This window comes from Nuphar pumila, chromosome 6 (assembly GCF_984573655.1).
Source record: "Nuphar pumila chromosome 6, dmNupPumi1.hap1.1, whole genome shotgun sequence".
Lineage (NCBI taxonomy): Eukaryota > Viridiplantae > Streptophyta > Magnoliopsida > Nymphaeales > Nymphaeaceae > Nuphar > Nuphar pumila.
Genome location: NC_143254.1, coordinates 121373109 through 121400782, shown reverse-complemented (window position 1 = coordinate 121400782; position 27674 = coordinate 121373109). Strand labels below are relative to the sequence as shown.

At 35.4% G+C, this 27674-nt stretch overlaps 2 protein-coding genes across 2 annotated transcripts; both read right to left on the bottom strand.

Annotated features, from left to right (window-relative positions):
- Positions 1–784: 784 nt before the first annotated feature.
- Positions 785–1570, bottom strand: LOC149835976 (uncharacterized). The gene has a single exon (XM_090009685.1). The coding sequence runs from the start codon at positions 1568–1570 to the stop codon at positions 785–787; it is 786 nt and encodes a 261-aa protein (XP_089865811.1).
- Positions 1571–4069: 2499 nt separating this feature from the next.
- Positions 4070–25523, bottom strand: LOC149835975 (NADH dehydrogenase ubiquinone 1 beta subcomplex subunit). Its single transcript, XM_090008883.1, has 4 exons — positions 25379–25523; positions 9667–9712; positions 9507–9587; positions 4070–4237 (listed from the first exon to the last, which is right to left on the bottom strand). Exons 1-4 carry the CDS (start codon positions 25474–25476, stop codon positions 4226–4228), a joined length of 237 nt encoding a protein of 78 aa, XP_089865009.1. The 5' UTR covers positions 25477–25523; the 3' UTR covers positions 4070–4225.
- Positions 25524–27674: the final 2151 nt, after the last annotated feature.

Sequence of the window (27674 nt, the reverse complement as noted above, 5' to 3'; positions counted from 1 at the left end):
TCAAATGCAGGCTGAAGGATTGGCTGGATATCCTTTTTAATTTAACAAATAAAATATTTAGATGGAACTCCTTTCTTCTTTTATATTTTAGTCTTTTCTGTTTAGTTACTCAGTGCTCAAAAGTTCAGCAAAACTGTTATCATTCTAAAACCTCCAATATTTCTTAAATTTTAAAAAGAAAAAGAGAAAAACGGACCTCTAGCTAATTCCAGGAGATATTTGTGACATATATAGAATTCAAAAAAAAAAAAACGGATGTACAAGTGCCACAAAGAACAATATGTATTTGTCACTCTGAGGTTTCTGATATGTAATGGATGTTTGAATTCAAATGGTGATTGGCTCTTGATTGGACCAGAAATCTTTATATTTCAAGAATAACAAAATTTCTAAATATTCAGGATTCTTTAGATCTACCTATACAAGACTCAAGCCTATCCAGGTTTGATGCTATGTAAGGACAGATGGAGGTCGACCCTGACCCAACCCATGAACACTCTTCATAGACATGCATCACAAAGATATGACATTCACAACAGAGAGAGAGAGAGAGAGAGTTTTCCCAGTATAAGTAGATCTATTGAATTTTTCACTGTACACAAAATTCATTTGCGTATGTTAATGTACAAATGGACAATTTTATGTCCAATATCCATCCACTAAAATTCGGATGCTGAGGTGAAGTTCCAATTGGTCTGGAATGACCAAATTATCTTAGCTGCATGTCAAGATGTTGAGAAGGGTGACTCTTGCATTGATCAAGCACCGGGACATGCCTTCCAATTCATCTTCCACTTCCCTCAAGCAATCCTCCAAACTTTCCATCACTCTGCGCACACAGAACATTGTCCTCCACTTTGGATGAATGTCCACACAAGGAAAACAAAGCCACATCCAACCTCTCAATTTCATTTGTGCTCTCTTCATCACCAGCATCAAGTCTCTTTGAGCTCAACAATCTTAATCTCGAGAAGATAGATCGTGGTGACTTGTGTGCAGAGATATTTGATGCAAGAACCTCAAACACAAAGATTGAGTTGGCTCTTACTTCTCTCAGGATGTCATCAACCTTATCCTTGCTGTCGTTCGACGGAATCGCGAGAATTTCCATGCCTTTCAGTAGTTGCAAGCTTATTTTGATCATGTCCTTTCTCATTCTCTTTCTCATGAATTGGTATTTGCTAATGCCATCATAAAGATTTTGATCCCTTCGGCGGAACATCGACTGAAGGCATTGTTGCCGCTCCCTCATCTGCACCAATGAATCCTTCACCATCCCACACACTTCCAACAATCTTAGGAAGTCATCCAGCAATTGGCTCACAAAACTCTCTTTTCCTCTAAGAGCTTGTTGGGTATGAGGCATTTGTAGGAAGTCATCAGTGCAGCGGTACATATCTTTAAGGTGGCTGAGACCGGTGCTGCTCAAGCTGTGTGCTTTCCTGGATGGTGAGGCTTGCCAATCTTTCACAACTCTAAGGCATTCTTCCACTCTGTTCAAGATGGGGTTGGATCTTGTGGGCAAGCTAATTGACCGAGTATGGAAGGAGATTGTGGCAGAGGATGCCATTTTCTCTCTTTCGCGTCTCTTGGAAGATGAAACTGTTGGTGTTTTGAAGATAAATGTTTGGCTTGGCTCTTGTTATATAAAGACCAGTTGAGGGACAAGTGGAATCTTGCCTTGTTGGAAACTGTTCATGAGCATGTGGTTTGTGTCTATGCGCTCTTGGTTTTGTCATTGATGCAGTTATATTTTAGCTGGTAGGAAACATGAGGTGTGCTTGAGGATAAACAGGAATCAAAAGTATGATTTATTAGTTCTTCCTCTCTCTTCCCACACTGTCGGTCCGCACGAGTGCCTTGCCGTTTGGTGCCCAACATAAGTTGTTATAAAAATGTTACTGCTCACTGAAGTACTTTTTTTTAAAGAAGAAATTTATTGAGATAATAGGAAGAATTGACATGAGATATAGATGAGTTGGGTGACGATGAATCACCCAACTGATCCTGTAGAAATCAGACAGCAGAAAAATAGAATACAGCAAAAGATACAAGAGAAACCAATTAGGATAAGATCACAAGCCCCTATGCTGACTCTTTTCCTATATACAGTATCATGTGTTCTGTACACAATGACGATTACTGGTTTTAGTTCCATTTGCCAGATTCTTTCCGAAAGCCAGAATCAGGTCAAATATGGATGCAGTTGACCCAACATTCGGGTCAGGTCTTAGAAGGGATTCAGATCAATTTGGACCAAAAGCAAGACTCACCTTATCGTTTGTGGTAAGCAACAAGGCACTGTTAGAATTTTGTTACCATATTTTGGTTTTGACCAATGACTTCCAATTATTCCGTTAGCACACATCAACAATGTAGTAAGTTTTTTTTTTTCGTGAAGGACAGGAAAACTACAGTCGGGATCAAAGCATTAGTCGTGCCGGCTAAGCCTGCCGCTTTTTACAGATGGTGTAAACCATGACGCACTCCTTGCCCCCAGGGAGTCACCCGGCTTCAGCTGAGCTAAGGGATAAGCAAGGGCTTATCCCTTGCTCTCATTAATGCAAAGGGTTTGACACTTATGGGAATAGAACTCTGACCACCGGTCTAGTGGCCAAGGACCCTTCCACTGCACCAAACTCCCTTGGGGCAGAACAACAACATTTTCTTTTAAGTATTGCCAAGATTTTCATGTGCACGGAACAAAAAAAACTGGTGAAGAATGATTACCTTTTGCTTATGCGCTTTGTCCCGGTTTACAAACACACACCATGCAATGATGTTCTTGGTGGTCAGAAACAAGATTGCCATACTGACTTGGTGCAATGTAGCTGCATGTAAAATCTCGGTTAGCCTGTATCCCAGCCTAATGGTAAGCATCCCGAAGGCTCAAATGCAAGCTGAACGTTGCATCTACACACACGCATGCTTGCTAGAGAAAAGGCTAGATAAGAGCCAGGTGTTACAAACTTGCGCTAAGGTTGTAAACAGTTCAGATTTGGATCCGATGTGGACAATACCAGATTCAACTAATCCGATGTTGTGGATTCAGATTCGGACAGTAAAAAACTCATACCAAATCTGTTTTAATACATGTAATTGAATTCAGATATCCATCAAACCCAGATATGGCGAACTCGGTAGCAAAAACACAAAATCATATCTGCATCCAATTATAATCGGGTATGATTTAAGCTTTTACCAAATCTGACTAAACAAAGTCGGATTTGGTTGGATATTGGATAAAATCCAATCCATTGGCATTCCTACTTGTGATGGTCCAGCCAGAGTAGTGAGGTACTGGATGAAAACTGTGAAAAAATAGTTTTGCATAAAATTGTTTCTGTAAACAAATTGCATCAAAAAAACAATTTTTTGAGCCAAGAGTTGGTGGAAAGAATGCCACCATAGCAATTTGTTTCCTAAAGCTGGCTATGAATATACTTTCCCTTTTTTATATTTATCAAGGAAAAACCCCGGTTTACATGGCTCTGCCATATGGCCCACCCTAAAACAGTTTAAACCCTTCTCCCCCCCCCCCCCCGCCCCCTTGCACACCAAGGAGCATGCTGATTTGGCTGTAAAGGCAGGGAATGCACACCCCCTTCCTCCAACTTGAATATCTAAGTCAACCCACCTAGCCAACCGGATGTGCAGAACCCTTGTGGGGATACCATCCAAAGAAATATGAACCTCTCTATCATACACGGAAAGATGGAGGCCTTTGGACTAAAACTAGATAAAAATGAATCATCACATAGGAACCAGGCTTTGCAATTAGCAGAACAATCCATAACAGAGTTTTTTTTCTTTTTTGGAAAGGCAAGCTGGGGTTAGGCGGACCCCTACCAGAAACCTGATGCAATTTAATTGAATTAACCATCAACGAAAATGAAAGATTTTTCCTGCAGTTGATATCGATTTATGCTAGGACATTAATTAGAGAGCTTGATTTCTCAATCCCAAGAATTTTAAACCCTAGCAATAAAAAGTCCACAAAGCAACGTTTCTAGATTCAATTGCATATTCCACTAAATCCAAAAAAGAAAAGAAAAGCAAAAGAAATTGATGCAAGGGGAAAAGAAAGCGTTACTGAAACCATTCATAATGTGTACAGGTAAAAATAAAACAAGAAACATTTGCCCCATGTTTAGAATCAACTTTATTTAGACAGACGCAAGATGATGGAAGCCCAATTGCCCAACTTTCAGTGATTTTGTGGTCTTCAATGAGATGCCTGCGGCAACAATAAGGAAAGAGTCATCCGCCTTTGTTGGCATTGATTCAGGTAATTACTGAAGTTAAACTTCTTGATCATTATGTAACCAACCAAATGAGAATCTCATAAAAAGGAAAGGTGCAAGCACAATCCGGTCCACAATTTTAAGCAACAGTATCACATGATACAATAAAATCATCAAACTAAGAAGGAAGCAATAGAATCCGTTTCAAACTAAAAAGATAACAAATCTTAATCACAGAAAAGATATTCATACTTGAGGGAAGGTCCAGTTAGTTGCATATGAGAGTACACCTATCACTATTCCCTTGGAGGTGTGAAGTTTCATATGTACTCAAATAACATAGCAAATTATTGGAGTACACCATAAGTAAACATACGGCAACATGTATACCAGTCTCACTGGAATTTGCTCATTCAGAACAAGTGAGAGAAGCAATTATTGAATCTCTACGAAGAACCACCAAGGCAATATCTAGAAGCCGTAATTCAATGATGCAAACTGCCATTAGGTGTTTAAGACAGAGAGAAAGAAGAATATTCAAGAAGGGCAATACCCCACAGAACATTTGAACAAATACATGATGGATATCTGTCATTCTTTGGGAGTATGTGTGATCGCACATTAAGCCTATCAAAAAGTGCAAAGCAAATACATGGTGTATATCAGTCATTCTTTGCATTAAGCCTGTCAACAGTGCAAAGCTATGGAAAGATAGATGGCTTACATCTGAAAAGGATTCCTGTCTTACGATTTTCTGAACATGTGGACAAGGCTAGACCATTTAATAATAGCCTTACGGATACATGGGAAAAAAATTGTGAGGCCTATTTAAATATTTGGGTGTGATAACAAGGGAAAACATGATATGATTATTGATTTCCACACATTTGCAAGCACTATCAGATGATACTGATATAACACTTGTTGTGAAGGTTAGCACCAATCCTGAGCAGAATCACCTGGATGAAAATATGCATAACACCTCATTAGTTTGACATGTCAAGAAACCATTAGTGAAAATTTTTTGGACATTATGACACTGCTCTTCAAGCAGTAGCATACAGAAGACAGATTCCCACCCGGTCCAATGAAAGGATGGGCATCGGATAGTAGAGGTGGCTGGCCATCAGCAAACAGAATATTGGAAATGTGCATGGCAGTGTCCAAGCAGAGTAGAAAGATAACAGTTTTGACTCCTGGCATCGGAATAACATCCATATTGCTTGCATTTTGCAATGTTTGAATGAAAAAACAGAAAATCATGGACTCATGATACCAATGAAAGAAAATGGGAAACTAATATAATAGCACACTTTTAGCCATATTTACATAAGAAGAAGCATACCCTTGATTATATTCTACAGTCTAGCAGTTTCAGGAGCAGCAAGGCTGGAAGCTCGAATTGATGGTTACCATCCAGCATGGACAGCAGCATCCATGCCAGATTCAAGCTGTATTACCAGCAGAATAATGCCAAAAATTGACAGGATAAGATAGATGGCTCTAAGCGAACACAACAAGCTTCTGACTAGGCCGAATGGGTTCAAGATATAGGAAGCGTGATAACTGGCAAGTTGCTCTCCTACTAAACCAAAACCAACCTAGCCAGTTTGTCATCTTCAAGCCAGATACCACTTTCAAGTTATGTATTAAGCAATAGAGAATCCTCCAAACTTCCTCCACAAGGAGGTTGCCAGTGATCAGATATTGACCCAAGTCCAACATGATATAATGCATCCAAACAAGCCAGCAGCTACAGTGTGCTCATCAAGTTGCTTGGGTACAACCCAACACCCAACTGAGATAGACACAACACAAGGATTTATTATCCCCACCCAGCTTAGTATCACCAATTTTTACACATTTATTTTCTAAAGAAAATAACACAAACCCCTCACTCTAGATAATTAGTTTGAACTCGAATCATGCCCGACCATATGCAGGAGAAACCTGGTTAGAGAAACATAGATTACAACTTAAAACCCTACAAGAATGTAGAATATCTTTTTTCCTCAATCAGGAACTCAAAATTAAAACAATAGAGTTCATATGCTAAAAGTCACTACTTTCCCCTTTGCAAAATATAACTAAAAATGTGATACCATGAAAATTTTGATTTAGTACTTATTACGGCTGTCTACTTATAGGAAAACCCAACTTTAGCTCCACTGTTATGTAAACTTTGGAAATCAGCAATGGAAACTATATGCAAATATGTTGACAGTCATAGACATGGTTTAGCATGCATCTTTAATTTGTCCTTGGATATGCTTTCCACCAATATCTACCAATTTGCTTCATGGAAAAATAGTGTGTTTCTTTTTGGTATATAGAAGAGTTTGGCTATGAAATTGAATTATTAAAAGAACTTTGTAAGTTACCCTAAAATATATGATACTGCAGTTTTTGTATTTCAATGTACCATAAATTTAACAAACAGGCTATTCGGAGTTGTTACCTTTAGAATGCAAGTGATTAGTAAAGACAAGAAAGAAGGGAAGTATTATTATGGGAGAGCACACATTATTCAACTTTTGTGGTTATTGCAATTAGTGAAACTAATTAATAAAAGGCATTATGAAACTTCTTTGTTTTAATGCTTACTACTGAAATGACCTATTACTTTTTTTTAACTTTTTAATGTTTAATTTCATACTCTTGCTATATGTAATGGATGCATTGTTATAACATCATAATTATAGCTTTTATATTTTATCATTGTTACATATTTATTCATACTCAATTTAGTTCAGAATTAAGTTTTTGACTACTTAAATGTGTTTTATTTCTCTTTGTGGTCATATTTTAAATTTTTATACAACAACAACAACAACAACAACAACAACTACGCCTTCATCCCAAAACAATTGGGGTCAGCGATATGAACCAAAAAAGAAATTCATTTTGGGTCTTCCACATGAATCCTTTTCCTCCAATCATTTCTATCCAACGCCATGTCCTTGGAGGTTCAAAGCATTCATATCCTTTCCTATCATCTCCATCCAAGTCTTCCTAGGCCTACCCCGACCTCTTTTAACTAATATATTTTCCCATTTCTCCAACCTTCTAACTGGAGCATCATTAGGCCTTCGCCGAATATGTCCAAACCACCGTAAACGATTCTCTCGCATCTTATTTTCAATGGGTGCAACACCTACCTTTTAAATTTTTATAGTTATTTTAAATTTTACTTTATTTTTTAATTATGTGATTGTTATAGTCTGTTTACTCAAAACTTTATTTCGTTCGTTTGTTAACTAATGTGACTCTTCAACAGTAAACTTTTGTCTTGTTAGTTGTCAGTTTTATTATAATATCATTTTGCATGTTATAGTAGTAAAAGTGTTCGCTTAATTGTTCAAAATGCTTAAATTCGAGTTCTTTTGTTTTTATTTCATTTGATAATTTTTCTAAATTTTACTGATTTTTTGTTTTTTTTTCAATTTTTAAAATGAGTTTTTTTATCTTACGATACACCCATATTGCCAGCCCTTCTGATACGATAATTACAACAATGGAATTACCAATAAGCTGTGAATGAGAAAATCAGTTTAGGCAGCAAAAAACAGCCATTAGAATTATCCGGCACTTCCCACATGAAATGACAGGGAATGGCAAGAGTAGCTAGTAATAACAAAATATTGCACCGCTTGATCTACAAGCAATCTAGCAGTTAAATCTCTCTCTCTCTCTCTCTCTCTCTCTCTCTCTCTCTCTCTCTCTCTCTCTCTATATATATATATATATATATATATATATATATATATATATATATATCATAGTCACCTGTATCGTTAAAGGTAATTTCTCGGTGAGGGTATTTCTCGAAGGGATTTTCAAAAGTTGATAAATCTCAGGAATATCTCAGGAAAATCTCGGGAGTTTAAAAAATTGAAAAAAATATATAAATAACAACAAAAAACCTATGAAAATAATAAGTTTTGTATTATTTTTCTTTCAAAAATATAAAGAAACGTGTTTTAAAGGTTTTGAAATATAAAAGAAACAAAAAAACAGGAAATAAAAATTTAAAGTTTTAAAAAAAGAAAACTCAGAAAATATGGCGATATTTTTTATTTGCCATATTTTAAAAATATCGCGATACATTCCCGATATTATCGGCAACCTTGAAATTGCCAATAATATCATGATATTTTCAAAATATCGGCGATATCGGTGACTATGATATATACATATATGGGAAAGTCTTTGCTGCAGATGTGTGCATGGTATCAATGAGTTGAAGTGAGCATTATCACATTACTCATGTTTTTGAGTGAATTTAGTCCTACAGGTATGATGTATGTGGTAGTTTAATGGGATCAGCTTTTGAGTCACTGGATTCTAGCATGTGTGCAAGTTTTTCCAGTGGATCAAAAATCAACAGCTGTAAATGCACCAAATGTTGACAATTGAAAAAAAATTATTGGTCGAAAAAACATGATCTAAGGGTTAATCCCTAACAAATCAACCATGCTGACTACATCTACTGGGTCAGATTGAATTAAAACAACTTGCACTTGAGAATTTCAACTCATTGATACTATATGCACATCCACACGGAAGGCTTTCTCATGCCATGACTAGCCAGTCAACCACCTTAGGCCCACAATTTTTCATATTGTTTAAAGACACATTCCAAGAGATCAGATCTTGACCTTTTCGGACGAACTTGTTTCGCTTCTCAAGACAACAAATGTTTGTCCTATTTCCCTCAAATATTGTCACCTTGAAATTTTGGTCCACAGTGCAGGTTGGAGGATCAAGCCAAGGTTAACTATTTGTTCTTCGATGAGAAAATCAATAGCAGGAGAAACAAGGAAATAGCAGAGCACTGAAAGAGGACAACTCCTCTAGTCTAAATTTGGTGGAGTGAGATATCATTCAAACATTGATTGTGCGAATTGGGACAAAAATAGTCCATGCCAGTTACTTCGATATAAATTTTTTATGAATGCTTTAATATGATTTCTTTGCAATTTTAGGTTGCATGGTAAGATGTCCATTGTTGTACATTGCACATTATGCTTCGTTGGCAACTGAGGACAATTATTTTAGCAAAAGATGCTTCTGAGAAGCTTCCAAGGAATGTGAGAATTATAAAAATTAAATGTAAAAGAATTTTCAGAGTTGCAACACTTCCACTGCAGAGGCCCATGTAACCTAGCCAGAGAATAGTTGTTCGGAAATAATCCTGTATGCAACTCATTTAAAATCATAATTCAGTGATATTAATGGTAATAGCATTGTAACATTATTTACCTTATGGGCATGCTCATGCTCATGCTCATGCCCATGCTCATCCTCATGATCTTCATGACCCTCCCAAGGTTTACGCCAACCCTGAAACAGAAAGCATGTACTTGCAGGCTTAGCTTCAAATGTAAAAGGCATCACATGGAGAAGGAGATTTAAGAATTACCAAGAGGACAGGACCATCTTGCTTGGCCCTATATAACACCCAAAACCTGCATAACCAAAATATACAGGTCATTTCTTATACTCAATCCAATTAAATAAAATAAATAAATGTCAAGTTACAATTCCTGAATTTGTGAATTTCATACCCATTTCTTTGTCAGAGACACATTAGTTAGAAAGCATAACTGTATAGTTCAAATGCATAGAGAGAACAGGTATAGCAAAGTATGAAATTGTCCCTACTTTTTTTCAAATGACAAAAGCCTTCGCTTAATTTTGTTAGAAGTGCATTGTAATGTGCACCAGAAGGGTCTAAGATATAAATCATTGTGTCATTGTATCATAAGAAACATGAAAAGATTTTGAACAAAAAATATTTACAATTTAGAATTTAAAAATTCTATCAAAAAAACAAAAACAAAGATAATTAGAAAATTTGAAGCACAATCTTAGGCCTTCACATTCATAACTTATAATTTCATAATTCATCCTAATATAAAAGACAACTAGAGTGACAGACAATAAAAGATACAATTGTACAACATCCAACATCCAACATGAAAAGCTATTGTGTGTAACCTTTTCCAAATATATTTGCATTTAGCATCAAGAATTCTGATGTTCTTCACTTTATAGTTTAGATGGTTTCCCTTCTTCGCATATTCTATGAGTCATGGCATTCATTATGGCTTCCTTCTCCACATCTCTTATGAACTAGCTATCATTTTTGCACTTGTGTTATCCAGAAGATTAACAGGGTAACGTGACCTTGTTAATAGGTTTTCGCTTGCAAGATGACATTTTGACCTATATATTTTTGCCTTAAATTCTAGCTTCAGAGAAAATACACCATAGCACATCATTGTACCTATATATAAAATTGTCATGCCACATCATTTCAAGGTCTCCTATCCTTTTCTCCGTGTTACCAATGTTTTTTTATCAAATGACATAATGTATATTTTATTGAACATGAACTAGTCTTTTTGTAGTTTTGTAAGTTACACAATTAAATTTGGTTAAAAAGACCAAAAGAGACAAATTTAAAGATCTAAAAAACCTTAAGTGGATAGTAAATCTTGCTTTCAAATATTTAAATCTAAATCACCCACAAATGCATATATCTAGCCTCCTCACACAGGAACAGGCCCTTCCAATGTATCAGAGCCAGGTAAACTAAAAAAAACTACAGGAAGAATGCTTACCACTAAACAATTAATTTAGCATCTCCCAGTATTACCCAGAGTTACCAGAACCGCCTATAGATTAGGGGAAGCGCGCTTCCCCGAGACGCGCTTCGGAAGCACGAAACGCGGAGCTTCCGAGATGTGCGGGCAAGCGCATGATTTTATTAGGAAGCGCGTACCCCTTTAAAGGGGTACACGTTTCGCTTTAAAGGGGTACGCGTACCCCTTTAAATACACCTTTAAAGGAAAACAAGCTTCGGGTGATTTACTTAATTAAAAAAAATTTAAATCGATGGACAAGTTTGCCCTTTTTTAACCTTTTTTACCAAAAAAATTAAAAGAAAAAAAAAATCTTAATAAGGGCAAAATGGAGATTTTAAAAAACCTGTGAAAAAACAAAAATCGAAAGGGGGCTTAGGGTTTTTCTTTTTCACCGAATCTTCATGCGACTCCTCCCTCTCTCTCTCTCAAGTTTTCGGCCACCGACCGGCGACCTCCAGGACTTCCGGCTACCACCGATCGACGATGAGGATGTTCAAGTACGTTAAAGCTCTATGTCTCATTTTTCACTCTCTCTTTCTCTCCATCTCTTCTCTCACTTACAGTCACGCTCTCTCGCACCCACTCTAACCAGCCGAGTGGGAAATCCTTTTTTTGGTCACGCTCTCTCGCACCCACTCAGTTGGGCCGTTAACAATTTTTTTTTTTGGAGATATCGATTTCTGGGGTTTCCCTTTTTTTTGGCTGGGATTTTTTTGGTCTACAACTTCTTCCTGACCATACATCGAGTCTTCAATCTTGATGTCATGTCCACTAGGCTGGTTCTTGCTTTACATCTCAAACTTATTTTAAAACTTTTAGTAAGGTGAGAATTTGATTTCTCATTTTAGAAATGAAAACCTTGACGGGGCATTAAAAATTCTAGAAATTCATTAATTTATTTGAATTGTTTGTGCAGTTAGAATGGTATTTTCACGAGACAATCCAATTTTCAGTTCAGTTCAGACAAATATTTCCTTTCTAAAATTCTTACATTTTTTGTTTCTGTAAATTGCTAGATTTTTCTTGTTGATAAATAAGCAATATATGCATTGTTCTGAAAAAAAATTGCAAATAAAATTTCCGATGCTGGATTCTATTGACTATGACTTGAGAATAAATGTCCACCACTTGTAGGGCTGCACAACGAGCCGAGCTAGCTTGGGCTTGGCTCAAGCTCGACCTGTTTAAGCTTGTCTCAAGTTTGTCCAAAAAGACAAATGAGCTGAGCTTGAACAAAGGCTCAGGCTCAATACCAGCAGACGCACCCACTCGGCTAGGCCGAGTTGGGTGCAGTCCATGAAACTGACTCATTAAAAAGGGTCTGCCGACTTTACCTGAATATACATATGTATATATATGTATTGAAAATAAAATAAAATAAAATATATCCTTATCATTTGTGCTGGTTGGAAGTTCATTTAGACTTCAAGTTGTTTTTTCCCTCTTTAACATTAATGATTCTTATGCAGAGAGCTTTGGTTCCATGTGATATTTTTATTCTATTTTTGTATTTGCATATTTTAATCATTTTCATCTACCAAAATGTGTGTTGGTATCCTTCCAATGTTAATAAGTTACCCTTTTGCAGCGATTGGTATTGGAAGGTTGTAATTCTTGCTGTCAGAATATAGGGATTAAAATTACGATGGGGATTAAAATTACGATGATGATTATGATTTATGAATGTTATCCCCAAGTTATGGGATGAGCTAAATTATTATCCACTTTTGGAAGCTTAGTTTGGAACTTGGAAGAATTGTCTAGTATATAAAGTTAGTTTGGAACTTGGAACTGACTCTGACCAATCATACCTCTTCATTGTTATGTTTTCTTTCTTTAGTATTTTTTCATAAATGAAAACTTTTGGGGGAAAAAATCACCTAAACAATACTTCTTCATTGTTATGTTTTCTTCGTAGTATATATAGAATCATAGATCTTTCACCTCCTTGAATGATGCTTATTTTTTTGTTTTAGTAATTGGTAGATTATGAGAGTAATGATTTATGTTCTTCACTCTCCGTATCATATACTTTTATGATGCAGGTATATTTGCTTGTTCTTTGCTTCACTAATGACCATCATAAACTACGATCTTGACAATTATGCTGACAAAGATGATTCTTTTTGCAATTTGGAGCATGAATCATCTAGTGTTGTTGGGAATGACAATGCCAGAAAAGATAAGGGGACTGATTGTCCATATCAATTTGAAGAAAAAAAAAAGATGAGGAAGATGAAGAAAAATATGACTTAGATAAGTATTATGATGAAGATGACCCAGCCAGAAGTAGAACCACCTAGCATGCATAAAACAATAGTGTTATAGCACCATGTATTGAAACAAAAGAAGAGTGGGCAAGGAAAGCAAGGTCAAACTCAGGTTTTTACGTGTAGACACTGCAAAAATATTTATCATGGGTCATATACTAGAGTTTTTGCACATCTCATGGGAGCTCTAAAAGGATAAAGTGTCGGGATTGTCTTTTGTCCTATAGTTGCAAAAAATGCAGAGATGTCAAGAAAAATTAAGAGGCAAGTTCGACGGGTGAAAGTTTCATCAAGTATATTTGAGTTGAAAAGATCAAGAATTGATAAACCGAAGCCTAGTAGTATGACTACATCTTCTTTTGCCTCTAGTGAAAGTCGAAACACAATTGATATTCGCGATACCTTTAAAAAGGTAAAAAGAGACGATGTAGATCATTAAATTATTAGGTTTTTTTATATAAATGGCATACCTTTCAATGTGCTTCGATCACCGTATTGGAAAGAGATGATATCCGCAGTTAGTAAAGTGCTCAGATATAAACTCTCATCATATGAAAAAGCTTAACCACGTTACTTGACAGTGAGAAAGAGTATGTTTACAGGGAGTTGAGTGAATTTTGAGAAAAGTTTGAAGAGTTTAGAGTTTTCATTGTCTCAGATGGTTGGACAAATATACAGAACAAATACCTGATAAATATACTTGCATCAAATTGTTTTGGCTCGATGTTCTTATATGCGAGCAACTTTTTTAATGTACAACAATCGACTGCAAATATTGTCGAGTTTTTAAAGACTGTGCAAGTGATTACAGACAATACAGCAAATTGCAAGTTAGCTGGTGAAGAATTGAAACAAACGTATAAGTATATTTTTTGGTTACCTTGTGTGATGCACACTCTTAATTTGATCTTCAAAGATTTTGCACATGAGTTTCATTGGTTGGGAGAGACATATTTACAAAGTAAAGAAATTGTGAAATATATCACCAATCATTCGAAAGCATTAGCAATCTTTAGAAGTAATGAAAAAATTGAGCTAATAAAGATTGCAAAAACAATGTTTGCTTCACATTATGCTACTCTGAAGCGCTTGCTTGATGTGAGGGAAAGCTTGAGGCTTATAGTCATATCAGATAGATGGATTGAGTGGAAGCAATCGTGTAGTGATAAGACTATGAAAATGAGGGTTGTTACGACAAAATCAACTCTTCTTGATGAAGAATATTGGGATTCTGTTCATTTAGCATTAATGATTACAAAACTCATCTACAAGATGATCAAATTTTGTGATCAAGAAGGTCCTATAATTGGTAAAATGTATGAAAGCACGGACAACATGTTGGGAGAAATGAAAGACAATCTAAAAGGACAACCAGATTTGTATAAAAAGATTCATAAGATTGTCTCAAATAGATGAGATAGAATGAATGTGCCCCTCCATAGTCTAACCCACATGCTTACTCCAAAATATTACGAGTCAAAGTATCTCAAGATCCCAACACCAGGAGGGGTCAAACGAGTTTCTCCTGATAAAAATTGTATTCTATTTATTTAATAAAGTTTAAAGTTTAATGATTTAATTATTTTATTATTTCATTTTTCTTGTTATACTTAAACATTTTTTTCTGCAAAAAAAGACAATGATATCTTATATGATGCAATGCTCGCGCTTGAAGTCATATCTGCTGGAAATGAAGAACTTTTTACACTTTATAGGTCACAACTTGTGGCTTTTGCATCAAGAAGTAGAAGATTTAACCAGAATGCAGCAAGAATAGATGCATTGAATCCTATAATGACGGTCCTTAATTGGTGGCATTTTTATGGTGGTGATACACCCGAGTTGAGAGCATTAGCCATTAAGATTTTGTCAACTATTAGCACATCTTCTGCAGAAAGAGTGTGGAGCACCTATAGCTATATTCATAATGTTAAAAGAAATAGGCGCAATGAAGATCGTGTTGATACCTTGGTATATATTCATTCGAATTTTCGATTGATTGACAGGTATAATTAAAGTGTTGCAGTTTTGTTTCGATATATTGTAAAAATATTTATCTATCATTGATTATTTGTTAGCATTCATATTTTATATTCTTGTTATAAAAAGGTGCAACAATCGCTATAAAGAATGACCTAGTCGAAAATGGGATATCAATTCGGAACTTCTTATTATAGAAGAAAATACGTTGAAATTAGAGGACATGCGTTAGAGAGATTTGGATAATAGTGCACAACAATCAAGCACTATTTCAAAATCCAAAACCAAAGATGCACAGCCAAGAGCTTCATTGCCTCTAATAATTATACATACAAATGAGGTTGAAGAGGATACAAATCAATCCAACAAAGCTAGTAGAACTAGTGAAGATATACAAGAGCGACCATAAGTTCCCCAAGGCCGGATTGATCGTTTCTTTAGCAGAAGACCTATGCAAGGTATGTTTTATGCATCTTGTGTTTTTATTTTTACTTTATTCTATATATGTATTTTTTATATTTTAGATTAAGGTTTTTTAACATTTTAATTTTTTAACATATTTATTATAGGAAATGAAGGAAGGAACAAAAGGCATGGTCGTGGAGGGTAAGGAGGACGTGATGATGCAAGAAGTTCTTCTCGATCTATTGCTGACCTAAAGGGGAAGAGAAAGATGACAAATTATCGATTATTGACAATTAAATAAACTTTTGAATTCTTAATTATTCTTTTGATGATGTAGTTGAAGTAGTCCAACTTAGAAACTTCTATGTTATTTTTTTTTGTCATGGTATTGTAATATTTTGTTGGTTTGATTTCGATGACATGTACTTTTGTTTTGAAGTTTGCATGATGAAGTGAAGTAGATTACGTTAATTTTAAGTTTAAAGTTTAGAACTTTATAGCTTATAGTTTATACTTTAATTCAACTTTAAAATGCATGAAATTAAATTATGTTTGTACTTTTTTAGTGCTTAAATGTGTAATTTGTTTTGAATACTTAAAAATTTAACCATACCTCTATGTAATCTTTGAGTTTATTGATTTCTCATTTTCTATGTTGTAGAGATTATAAGATTCACAACATCAAATAACAAGTTATTTGATTCTTTCGTTGAAAAAGGTGCACTTAATAATCAAATTTATTAGTTATCTTAATGCACTACTTATTAAATGCTTGCATGCATTTGTTAAATGGTTGCAATAGGAATATGATTTTTTCTTGATGTATTATTTATTAAATGCTTGAAAGTTGCAACATGAAGCATTTGTTAAATAGTTGCAACAGGAATGTGAATTATGATTTTTTTTTATGTATTATTTATTAAATGCTTGCAACATGATGCATTTTTTAAATGATTGCAACATGAATATGAAATTATGAATTCTGAATTTTACTTCATTTATTATTTATTAAATGTTTGCAACAAATGTATTTGTTAAATGGTTGCAGTTTGCATAGATGATTATGTTTTTAAATACTCATGTTTTATTTTGTCAATGATAACATAAATCTTATTTTTTGATAAATTAAAAATATATAATTACATTTTCGCTTCCCTTTCGATTCTTATTCACTTCCCACTCGCTTCTGATTCGCTTCCTAGGTCGCTTCTGAGATGATTCTTGGTTCGCTTCTAAGTCGTCCCGTGCTTCTTAAAATTTTAGAAGTGCCTCACTTCCCGCTCCCACTTCCTCGACTGGCAACTCTAGTATTACCCAATAACTGCAACAACAATGCTTATACTAACTCATGTCATCCATTTGTTTCCAAAATACCCATTGTTGTAAAAAAAAAAAGAAAAAAAAAACTGTAAATGTGGGATAAAGGAGAAACACCAATAGTCGCTTTTGGCTCGACACATGTTATAAACTTCACTACTTTTTATGATAATGAACGTCCTGCACAATTGTTGCAAAGGGTTTCAATGTCCTACTTTAAAGATAGGACAAGTTAGCCACTATTTTTCCACAATTGGCTTGCACACCCTTTTGAAGAATAACTAATATGCCTTGGAACACTACAAATGTCATGAATAGTAAAATATCTAGAGTCTACTAAAGATAGTAGGCAACAACTCAGACAAGCTACTGCAAAAATAAGAACTTGAGAGTACTGAAAATGGGTACCATATTCACAAAACAATCATTGAAGTGCCCTTAAATAAAGTTCAAAATGTGCCATTGTATGGACACTTATGTAAAGTCATGACAATTAAAGGAAGAGCTATAATTCTCCATAAAACCCATTAGTGAAGGGTTATGGCACATGACCCTTAAGAAGGACGGGTTGTGGCTCACTACCTTTGAAAGAAAGATTATGACTATTCATAAAAAAATTATAAAAAAAACTTAATCAAATATCATAACTTTTCAAAATAAAAAATTTACAAAATTTAAATAATATTGTACTTATTTTAAAACTTTATTCAATATTTCCCCAAATTTCAAAATAATAAAAATACGTCATTCAAGCAAATCAGAGAAATAATATGTATAAGTGAACCTTATAGATTTGGGCCTTCCTATAGTGTAAATTTATCAAAGTTCATCAAACCAAGACCTTATATATCACACATTACTGCCAAGTGTTCGAATAGGCAGTTATCAAATTCCACATTTTATGGACTTATGCTTATCACAGCCTAGTAGATGCTTGAGAAATTGCCCATGTCTTATAAAAAAGTTTAGTCCATTGAAAGAGCCCTATAAAACGCAAACGTATAGACTTACTAAGAGACAAAATCTCAACCTACTTTATCATTACATTCACTAATAGCACTTTTTTTTCTTATATGAGGCTAGGCAATTCTGTTCAATTCCTTAGGGAATTGTCTTCAACTTCTTTTAAACATCATAGTGCTAAATTTATAATCAATCACTGCAATAACTTGTTTTCTCTTGAACCTAGGCTTTGGGATTTTCAAGAACTCTTCGGTGGCATTCTCGTTATTGATAATATACAGAAGAAAAAAGCTTTAGCTCTGCCCTTCTAAAAGATATTCGTAGTAGGTCACTTTCTAGACCACTTAATTATGGATTTAGCTATAATTTGGCTTACAAATAATGCATTATACCGTCACACAATTGGAGTTTATAAATCATGAATTCATAAGTATGAACTACTTCACTGTTACTTCTCCAAAAGTAATGATTTCCAATTAGTTATACATTTTCATGACTATAAGATTTGATCTTATCTCAGTATGAAATAAATAAGGTCTTTTCATGTTGCATATACCATAAGATCTAGAATTCAAGTGTTTTGGTCTTATGAGTATAGACTTATATTGAATATGACGTTTAAACACGTTATAAATTTAGATCAAAACAGGAACTTACTCTTAACCTTTCATAATAGATCATGAGCTCGTAAGATCCTAATTAAGTACATAATTTGATCCAAAATCACTTAATAAAGAGGCCTGGCTAGGATTCATTGAAATCCAATCCAGTTCACCACAGGTCCAACAGCAAAGAAAGAGACCCATTCACATAAAAGAATAAGGAACATATAAATCTACCAAATCTTTATATTTGCTCAAAACAGTCAAAGTTTCTTTCAGTAATCACAAAAGAGATAAAATTTCAAATAGTGTCAGACTAATGTTCAAAAAGCATATAATTGATGTATCCATACTTTCTTATATTCTATAAAACAATGAACTCATTTAGTTTAAATGCACTTATGATTTTAGGAACCAAAAACTTTTCAAATTAAACAAGTAATTGCTCTTTTGTTAGTACAAATAATTATTTTGTCGAAAGTATAAGTTAAAAATTCGACAAACCAAACATTGTAAATTTAGCAAAAACTTTTTGAAACAACACTTTTCCATGTTACTATTTCATAAATTAATTTTTAGTCATCCACCAGGCATGCACTTCATTTTTAGTCATCCACCATGTGACAAAATCTATTAAACCAAGCATGTAAATCACATCGGGAGGGTCAGATGTGCAAAAAAGATTTTTTTTAATTACTATTTTCCACTAAGGGGTTTGGAACCCATGAGGGTAGCAAGCTCTCTCTCTCTCTCTCTCTCTCTCTCTCTCTCTCTCTCTCTCTCTCTCTCTCTCTCTCTCACACACACACACACACACATTATGGCTCCCCCATATATACCAAAGGTTAGAAAATAGAAAAGTTTGATCCAAGGTTACCGGAAACACTATAGGACTCGGGGAAGCGCGAACGCATCGCTTTCGAAATGCACAGGAAAATGACCCTTTTAAATCGGAAGTGTGCTTCCCATTATGGGGAAGTGCGCTTCCCATTTCTCTTCCCACTCACTTCCCCGATCGCTTCCAGCTCGCTTTCGCTTGCTTCTCACTCTTTTCCCAATATCAAGAAGTGAATTTTTTGGGGGGAGCCTTTAACAAACTTTTTTTGCCCAATATCGGGAAAACTCGATTTCTATTCACTTCCCACTCGAATCCTAGGTTGCTTCGCTCTTCGTTTCCTCTTCGCTTTCGGTTCGCTTCTAAGTCGTCCCGCGCTTCCCGCTTCCTAAATTTTCAGAAGTGTCTCACTTCCCACTTCCTCTTCCCGAATCGCTTTACGCTCCCACTTCCTCAACAGGCAACTCTGGTTTGATCAACAGAATATGACACGTTCCTCAAAATGAAATGGTCAAGGGATAGGTTTCATCTATGTCACAAGGATTCGTCTAGCAGGGTGCCGCACCCGCGTCGACGTGACTCGACGCGGGTGCGGCACCGGGTGCGGTCAACCCGATCTTGGGTGCGTTGACCGCACCCAGGATCATTTAGGTCCATTTTTTTTGGATTTTTTTTTTTTAAATTGCCCTATGAAATGGGCTGCGAAATTTTTTTAAAAAAAAAATCTGCTGACAGCTGCTGCTGCTCCTGCCTTGATCCTTCTTTTTCGTAAAGGCTTTTCTCTCTCCATAATAAATGATAATGATGGTGGTAGCCTTGCTGATCTTCTTTTTCATAAAGGCTTTTCTCTCTCCATAATAAATGATAATGATGGTGGTAGCCTTGCTGATCTTCTTTTTCGTAAAGGCTTTTCTCTCTCCATAATAAATGATAATGATGGTGGTAGCCTTGCTGGCTATTAGTATTTATTGTTCTCCTGACGAGATGGGTGCGCTATGCAGCTGTATATAAAATGAAATTTGAAAAAACCCGCGTCGAGTTAGTATTCATTGTTCTCCTGACGAGATGGGTGCACTATGCAGCTGTATATAAAATGAAATTTGAAAAAATCCGCGTCGGGTTAGTATTCACAGTTCTCCTGACGAGATGGGTGCGCTATGCAGCTGTATATAAAATGAAATTTGAAAAAACCCGGGGGAACCCCGGACCCCCTTATATATATTATATTTATTTATTTATTTTTACATTTTTGCCACTGCCGCACCCCCGCACCCGGGTTTTTTGGAAGTGTCGAATCCCCGCATCCGCACCCGCACCCATGTGACATAGGGTTTCATTCATTCATGGTAAATATCCAATAACTCAATTTAATGAACCAGTTTAAGACTTGCTTATCAATGCAATAGCTACGAAGCAAGTGGCTCTATAGCAAAGCAACCAAATTGCTCATAAAGTGTCTATTGACCATGTGAATATGGATTCATTTTATAGTACTCAAAATCTTTGAAGTGGCCCAGATGTTAAACTATTTTATCCACATTCAACAGGGTCAACGGAACCCAAACAAATATAGGATAAAATTATGCATTTGAAATTAAAAAGAACAGCAAGGTTTTAAGTAGGACTGCCAACAGATTGGATTTCCATCATAATCATAAAAAGATAAATTGATAAATGAATTGAAAGCAGCACGACTTTAAATGGGGCTGTCAACAGATTGGATTTGCTTCAGACTTGGATGGATCCAGAACGAGACTCGAAACTAACATGTTATTAAGGGGTACAAGTCTAGGTCAGATCACACCTAGTATAGGTGGAACAAGACCCGTCCATATAGCTAACATAAACCAGATCAAAATAATTAATTGGATGTATTCAATTATTATCAATCCCAAATCATTGTAGATCTGATTCAGGTCAGATTTTGAATCATATCCAACTTGTTGACAGGCTTAATTTCAAGCATATAGTGATAAAATGCATTTTTATCAATATGATGAATAATTAAATGCTTACATAAGATTATTCAATATTTTGGTGTAAATTCTTACATGACATGAAAGATGAGAGGTATTAGCATGGTTCTTATCAATGTTGTTGAAAAAAAATTATTTGTTTAAGACTAAATTATATATATTGATGAACTTCATTATAATATGAGAATGAATTATAAAGCATTATGGACATAAGAAATACAAAGCATGAAGGAGTTTTGTTTCTTAGATTGTTAAATATAAATAGATGGACTTTAACGCTACTGTAAAGCTGTGTGACCCAATAGGAGATCTACAATGACTACATAAAGGCAAGAACAAATTTTTATAGCCACTTGACAATCAAGAAGGGTAAAAGAATTAGGATGGTTGATTAACAACCAACAAGGGCTAAAGAATGAAGAAGGTTGATTATTCTAAGTTGTCACATGGACACGTATGAGGACACGGGGATACAGCCATTTTTATGAAGATTATAATATAGCTTGTGGATACAGACTTGTAGTCAACATGGGGTATCCATGTGACAGATTCTAAGCGTTTTAACCCTTGAATAGATGGAAGGAGCAGAGGGACATGCAAGATGGGTGCCTACTTAAAATTCATTTCTGAAATACTAACATGAAGTGTTAGTTGAAAAGGTTTTTGATAAATTTGAAATGATTAGTTTGTCAAAGAATGTTTGTTAACTTGTGGTTTTGACAACATAATCGATTTACTTGTTTAATTTCAGAAGCTCTTTCTTGGTTCCTAATATTGTGGAGGTCATCTAAAATTACATGCAGTTATTGATCTCTTAAACATGATTGCCTCTGAGAAAGTATAGGTACACCATGATTTAAATAATTTCTGGGTGTTTATTGAAGTTTGCACACTTCTTTCATTATTTAAACAGATGTTACTTACTTTTGACTAAATTCATGTGTTTAGCAAATTTATAGTCTTTTTCTTCTTGCGTGTGAATGGGTCTCTCCTTGCTCATGTGACGAATTGAACTGGATTTCAATGAATTCTAACTAAATCTCTCTCTATGGGTTTAGATCAAGTTCCGCACTTAATAGGATCTTATGAGAGTAGCTTCTACTATAAAAGATATTGATCTAACTTCAATTTAAAGTTATGATGTATTCAGACAATGTGGTACTGAATCTAAGTCTAAATCCAATAAGACCAAAGCACATGAATTCTGAATCTTATGGTATACGAAATATGAAAGTATCACAACTATTTCATATTCAGATGAGATCAAATCTTGTAGTCATAAAGTCATAGCTCATTGAAAATCATTAACTTTAGAGAAAGTTAGAGTAATTTAATAATTGGAATTTTATATGTATGAATGAATGATTTATAAACTCCAAATGTGTGACCATATGATGCATTCTATATCACATAGGTGTGTGCGGATGCGGATGCGGCGATGTGGCACTTTAAAAAAACTTGGGTGTGGGGGTGCAGGGAGAATACATATATATATATATATATATATATATATATATATATATATATATATATATATATATATATATTAACAGTTTTAAGTTAACACTACGTGTATTTGTGTGCATTTATGTATTTATATATATAATATAGATAAAAATGAACTTGATTAGGGTTAACTGAATCTACTTTTGGATAGAAATGGACCTCAGTGTGGTCGACTTCACCTAACACAAGGGAAGTTGTGTCCAAGTGTCGCACCCAGGTGTGACTCGGGTGTGGTGCCCTGTTAGAAGAGTCCATGTGACATAGGATGCATTAGATGGTATATAGAGATCCCCATGTAGTTGTCTTGAACCCTAGGTGGAGTGACAGTCGGTGAACCACGAGTTCTTTGTCTGGGCCCACCATGTCTGTTCCCGGATATAACATTCTGTTTGGCTTATTCTAACTTTCTCAATGGTGGCAGACATTCCAGAAGTCCATCAATAGGTTGATTTAGAGGAGAAAGAAGTTTGGTGGACACCCACTTCCATCCAATAGCCTAGTGACGAGAATGGGGGTGATGGCATGGAAGAATCTTACTTAGAAGAGCACTTTCAGAATAAACTTCCACATATTATGAACAAACTCTTTGTTTATTCTTTAAGGTTGGATCTGTAACGGATCAAAGTGCAAGACAGGTACTTTACATTGAGGGATGTCGCTTATAGGAAGATTAGGCAATTCCTATATCATACTAAAGTTTGGGTTGTCTTAATCAACAAAAAGGTTAGGCAGGAGGCCTTAGGATGTCTAAGTGATGGGGCCACAGTCTTGTTCTATAAATCACTAATAATGAGAACCCTACCCAAAAGTCTTGGTCAATTGCAAAAGAAGGAAAAAGGGATGGCAGCTTCATTGTTATAAACCGAAGGGACGTAACCAACTAAAAACCCCTCTTCACCTAACTATCAAGTTTGGTAACATTGTAGACACTAAGATCCTAATGGAAAAAGGTACCACTTGGAACTTGTAAAATGAGAAGCGATATAGTCTTATTCAAGAGTCATATAAAACCAAGAATGAGTTACTACTTGGATTATTATTCTTCATCACCAGCCCCCTTCTTTAGTTGAAAAAAATGGAGGCTGGTAAGCAGCATGAGAAGAATGAAGGATATTTTTAATAAAAGTCAACTTCAATTTTAGAGTTGTAGTTTTGATAAATGGAAACAACCTCAGGCTCAATCTCCACTGCTGCCATACTCAATCACATTTACTCCCCCTGTTTTGGACCCTTTGAATGTATTATTCTCACTTCAATTATTCAATACTAGTCACCACAATTGATGCATCGCATTTTGATGCCCTCTCTTAAGGATATAATGAATTAGCTAATGTTGTTCTTCAAACGGCTTGAAATAGTCCTTTTTAAAATAATTAATATGCCTTGGGAACACTAGAGATGTTTGAATTATAAAATATCCAGAGGGCAGGTATCAGTCTCTGTAATGAAAATACGAGACAATAATTCTAACAAATTGTTGGAAAAAGAATAACTTCAAAATACTAAAAATAAGGACTATATTAAAAAAGCACTCGTTCAAATGCCCTTAAATAGAGGTGTATGAACACTTACGAAAGTTCTGCCTGTTAAAAGGAAAAATTTGGACTCTCCATAAAACCTATTAGTGAAGGTCATTATGACCCATGACCCTTGAGAAGGAAGAGCTATGACTTATAAACTTTTAGAGAAAGAACCTGACTTAACACAAATAAAAAATAATCTTATGAAATTTAAAATAAGAAAGTTTAGATAGAAAGTTCTACCATAATCAAAATTCACCTCATCTCTAGCAACAATCTTTCAGTTCCCAAACTAGAAATCAAACTCAATCCTAATTAACGCTGTAGATACTACAATCTATAGCTAGATACGCAATATAATTATCCACAGATATTAGCAAAAAGTGGAAAGGACAAGCTCAAAAGACGCCACATAATAAGTTCCCTAACTATGTGGACCCGAGTTTCTCAATGCACTTAATCAACCACACCAAGGCATAAACCACTTTACTTCTAACCCTAATGCATTCACCCATTGATGCAGATCTAATTCTTTCCACCACTCCTATGATGACTTCCTAAGGCAGCATATTGGACATAACGACCGCTTGTGTACCCCCCTTCTTCAACTCCACCACGACAATGTTATTCATACCTACACCCCTAAAGCATCTCCGCAACAATAAATTCCCTCTTTCAGTCCCGACACTCACAACGTACAGGCATATTCTATGCATCACCCGCAGTGCAATATGCCTTTAGTATATGAGATTCCTCAAAACCCACCAAGAATATTAATCATATCCCAGGAAATTCCGTTCGACCCATTAATTCTCAACCAAGTATGCCCAAACATCGATCAAAAACTCAGATGGGTATTCCACAAACATTACATGGTAAGGTCTTCAAAGGCCAAATTCGTGATTTTGGAGTTGTTTCTCAAATCAAACCCAACTAAAGAACTGATCCGGAGAAAGTGGGTTTCATCTAGAAATTGGACGTAGGCCTCCCTAATGCATCAAATAAGAAGTGGTAAAATTAGGAAAATGCGATGGTGGTCATTACTGATACAGCAATTAACCCTTTAGAAGGGAAGATGGACGGAAAAGGGGGAAACAGTGAGGTGCGTACCACATGATGGCACACAAGCCTTTGCCGGTGACAGCGTGCCATCGCTTGGGTTGATGGAGTGTGACGCTCTTGTAGGTGACGCCGTGACCGCCTCCCATCTTCCCCTCTTTCTTCTCTCTCCCTCACTCTCGTCCCCTTCTCATCAAAAGGAGAGTGAGAAACTGGTTTTATTTACCAGCGGAGGAAGTGGGTCGGTCAGGGTCGAGTCGGGCTTCGATGGTTTTATCAGACCCGTGTTTTCAATCGGGTCTGAAGTATAGACCCAAACACGAACAAATGTGTTTGTTTTATCATTCTGTGCTCCGCAAAAAATGCACGCCCGTCGATGTATTTCCGCAGAAACGTCACACTTTCCATGACATGGCCCACTTTCCATGGAAACGAGCCCTTACTTTGGGAAGCAAATGGTTGGGCTTGGGACAGCATTTGCTGACCCCTTGGTTAAGGAACCCCCTAGTTCATAGGGTGATGACGTTTTAACCATATTTGACCTCACGGATGTATTCAGCATGGTCAAAATAGCAATCGGCATTGGAATCATAGTTTTATGACATAAAAATATGTTTTTTGTGGTTTGAAATTTTCATACATTGTAAGCCATTGATTTTTCAACCCTTGTAGCATGATTTAAAGGTCAGTTTCTACTAAACTTAATATGTAGAGCATATTTGGAAGGTTAGATGTACAAAAAACTTAAAAAATATAATATTGTTTTTTTTTCACTCACGCGATTCCTTGGTCCTTACCCACCAGGTCATCAGACATTACCTTCAAATGGCTTATGGCTTTAGGTTCATGAGGTCAACAATTTGACTGGTTGGTCTAAGTTCAGTTTGTGAATGTAAATTGGTTCAAGTCTACAATGGTTTGGGCAAGTCCCAGCCAAAGAGTGTCTATGTGTGTAGGAAAAGTGATAGCTGCCTACCACTTTTTAACCTACCGAGAGTGAACAGGCATATTTGAGTTGTTTTTCATAAATTTGAACCTATAGACGTATTTGGCATGGTCAATTTAGTAGGAAATGATATTTAGGTCATGTTATTTTGACAAAAACCATGAATTTATAAGCCTTGAATGCTTATAAAAATCTTAAGTCATTGATTTTTAAACCTTATAAAACCTACCTGCATGTCAAAATCAAATTATTTAAGAGTAGATTCTTATAAAATCAAGCAGGTAGAACACATCTATACGGTCATCTTTAAAGAAAATAGGAAAAAAAAAACTTTAAAAGTTTGATAGGCCAAAAAAGTGATAGGCAGCTATCACCTACTATATTTATAATTGAATATTTCATAGTTGATCTATTACGTGCTTGATGAAAAAGATTTTGAATATCACATACTATATATACATAACAATTCGAATATCACAAAATGATTTTATTTACTTTATAAATAAAATCTTAGAGTTTATACACAAACACAAAATGAAACATAAAAGTACGGTACAATCCAACATAGTAGTCTCTATGTATATCGACATTTGTCCACCTATTCTCACGGAGCTGAAAAGTAAAAAGAAATGGGACGTAAGACACATCATGTCTCGACATAATTCCATAGGCCTTTACTAGGTCTCAACAAGCAAACAATACAACAGATAGTGGTTACGATATAATCTATGTAACTCTTGCTTCATTCTATGATGATGTAAACAAACAAATCATACACATACAATAGACACGTAATTTGATACGTACATAAGCAAAACATCCACGCATGTTCTCGTGCGTATATCAAACATACAATGCATGCATACATTTATGTGTTTATAAGCAAACAATCTTCTCATACTTATGAACACATATAGTTCAAACATATAATTGTATGTACCTATATTCGCACATACAGTTATGCGCACAGGTCATTCGAGCGTACACTTACGCTCACATATCAATCCATGCATATAATTAACATTTATTTCATTAAACCATACAATCATGCTCACTTGTACCTCATGTATGCAATTATGCAGGTATTATACATTTTATGCATACAATTATGTACCTATATTCGCACATACAGTTATGCGCACAGGTCATTCGAGCGTACACTTACCCTCACATATCAATCCATGCATATAATTAACATTTATTTCATTAAACCATACAATCATGCTCACTTGTACCTCATGTATGCAATTATGCAGGTATTATACATTTTATGCATACAATTATGCAAACATTATATGACTTACCTCGTGCAAGAGTATTTTTTATTTCCTTCCACTAACTTTCGTTTGCAATTTATATTATGCTTGCAAATACCCAACTTTAAATGTTATCACATTACCC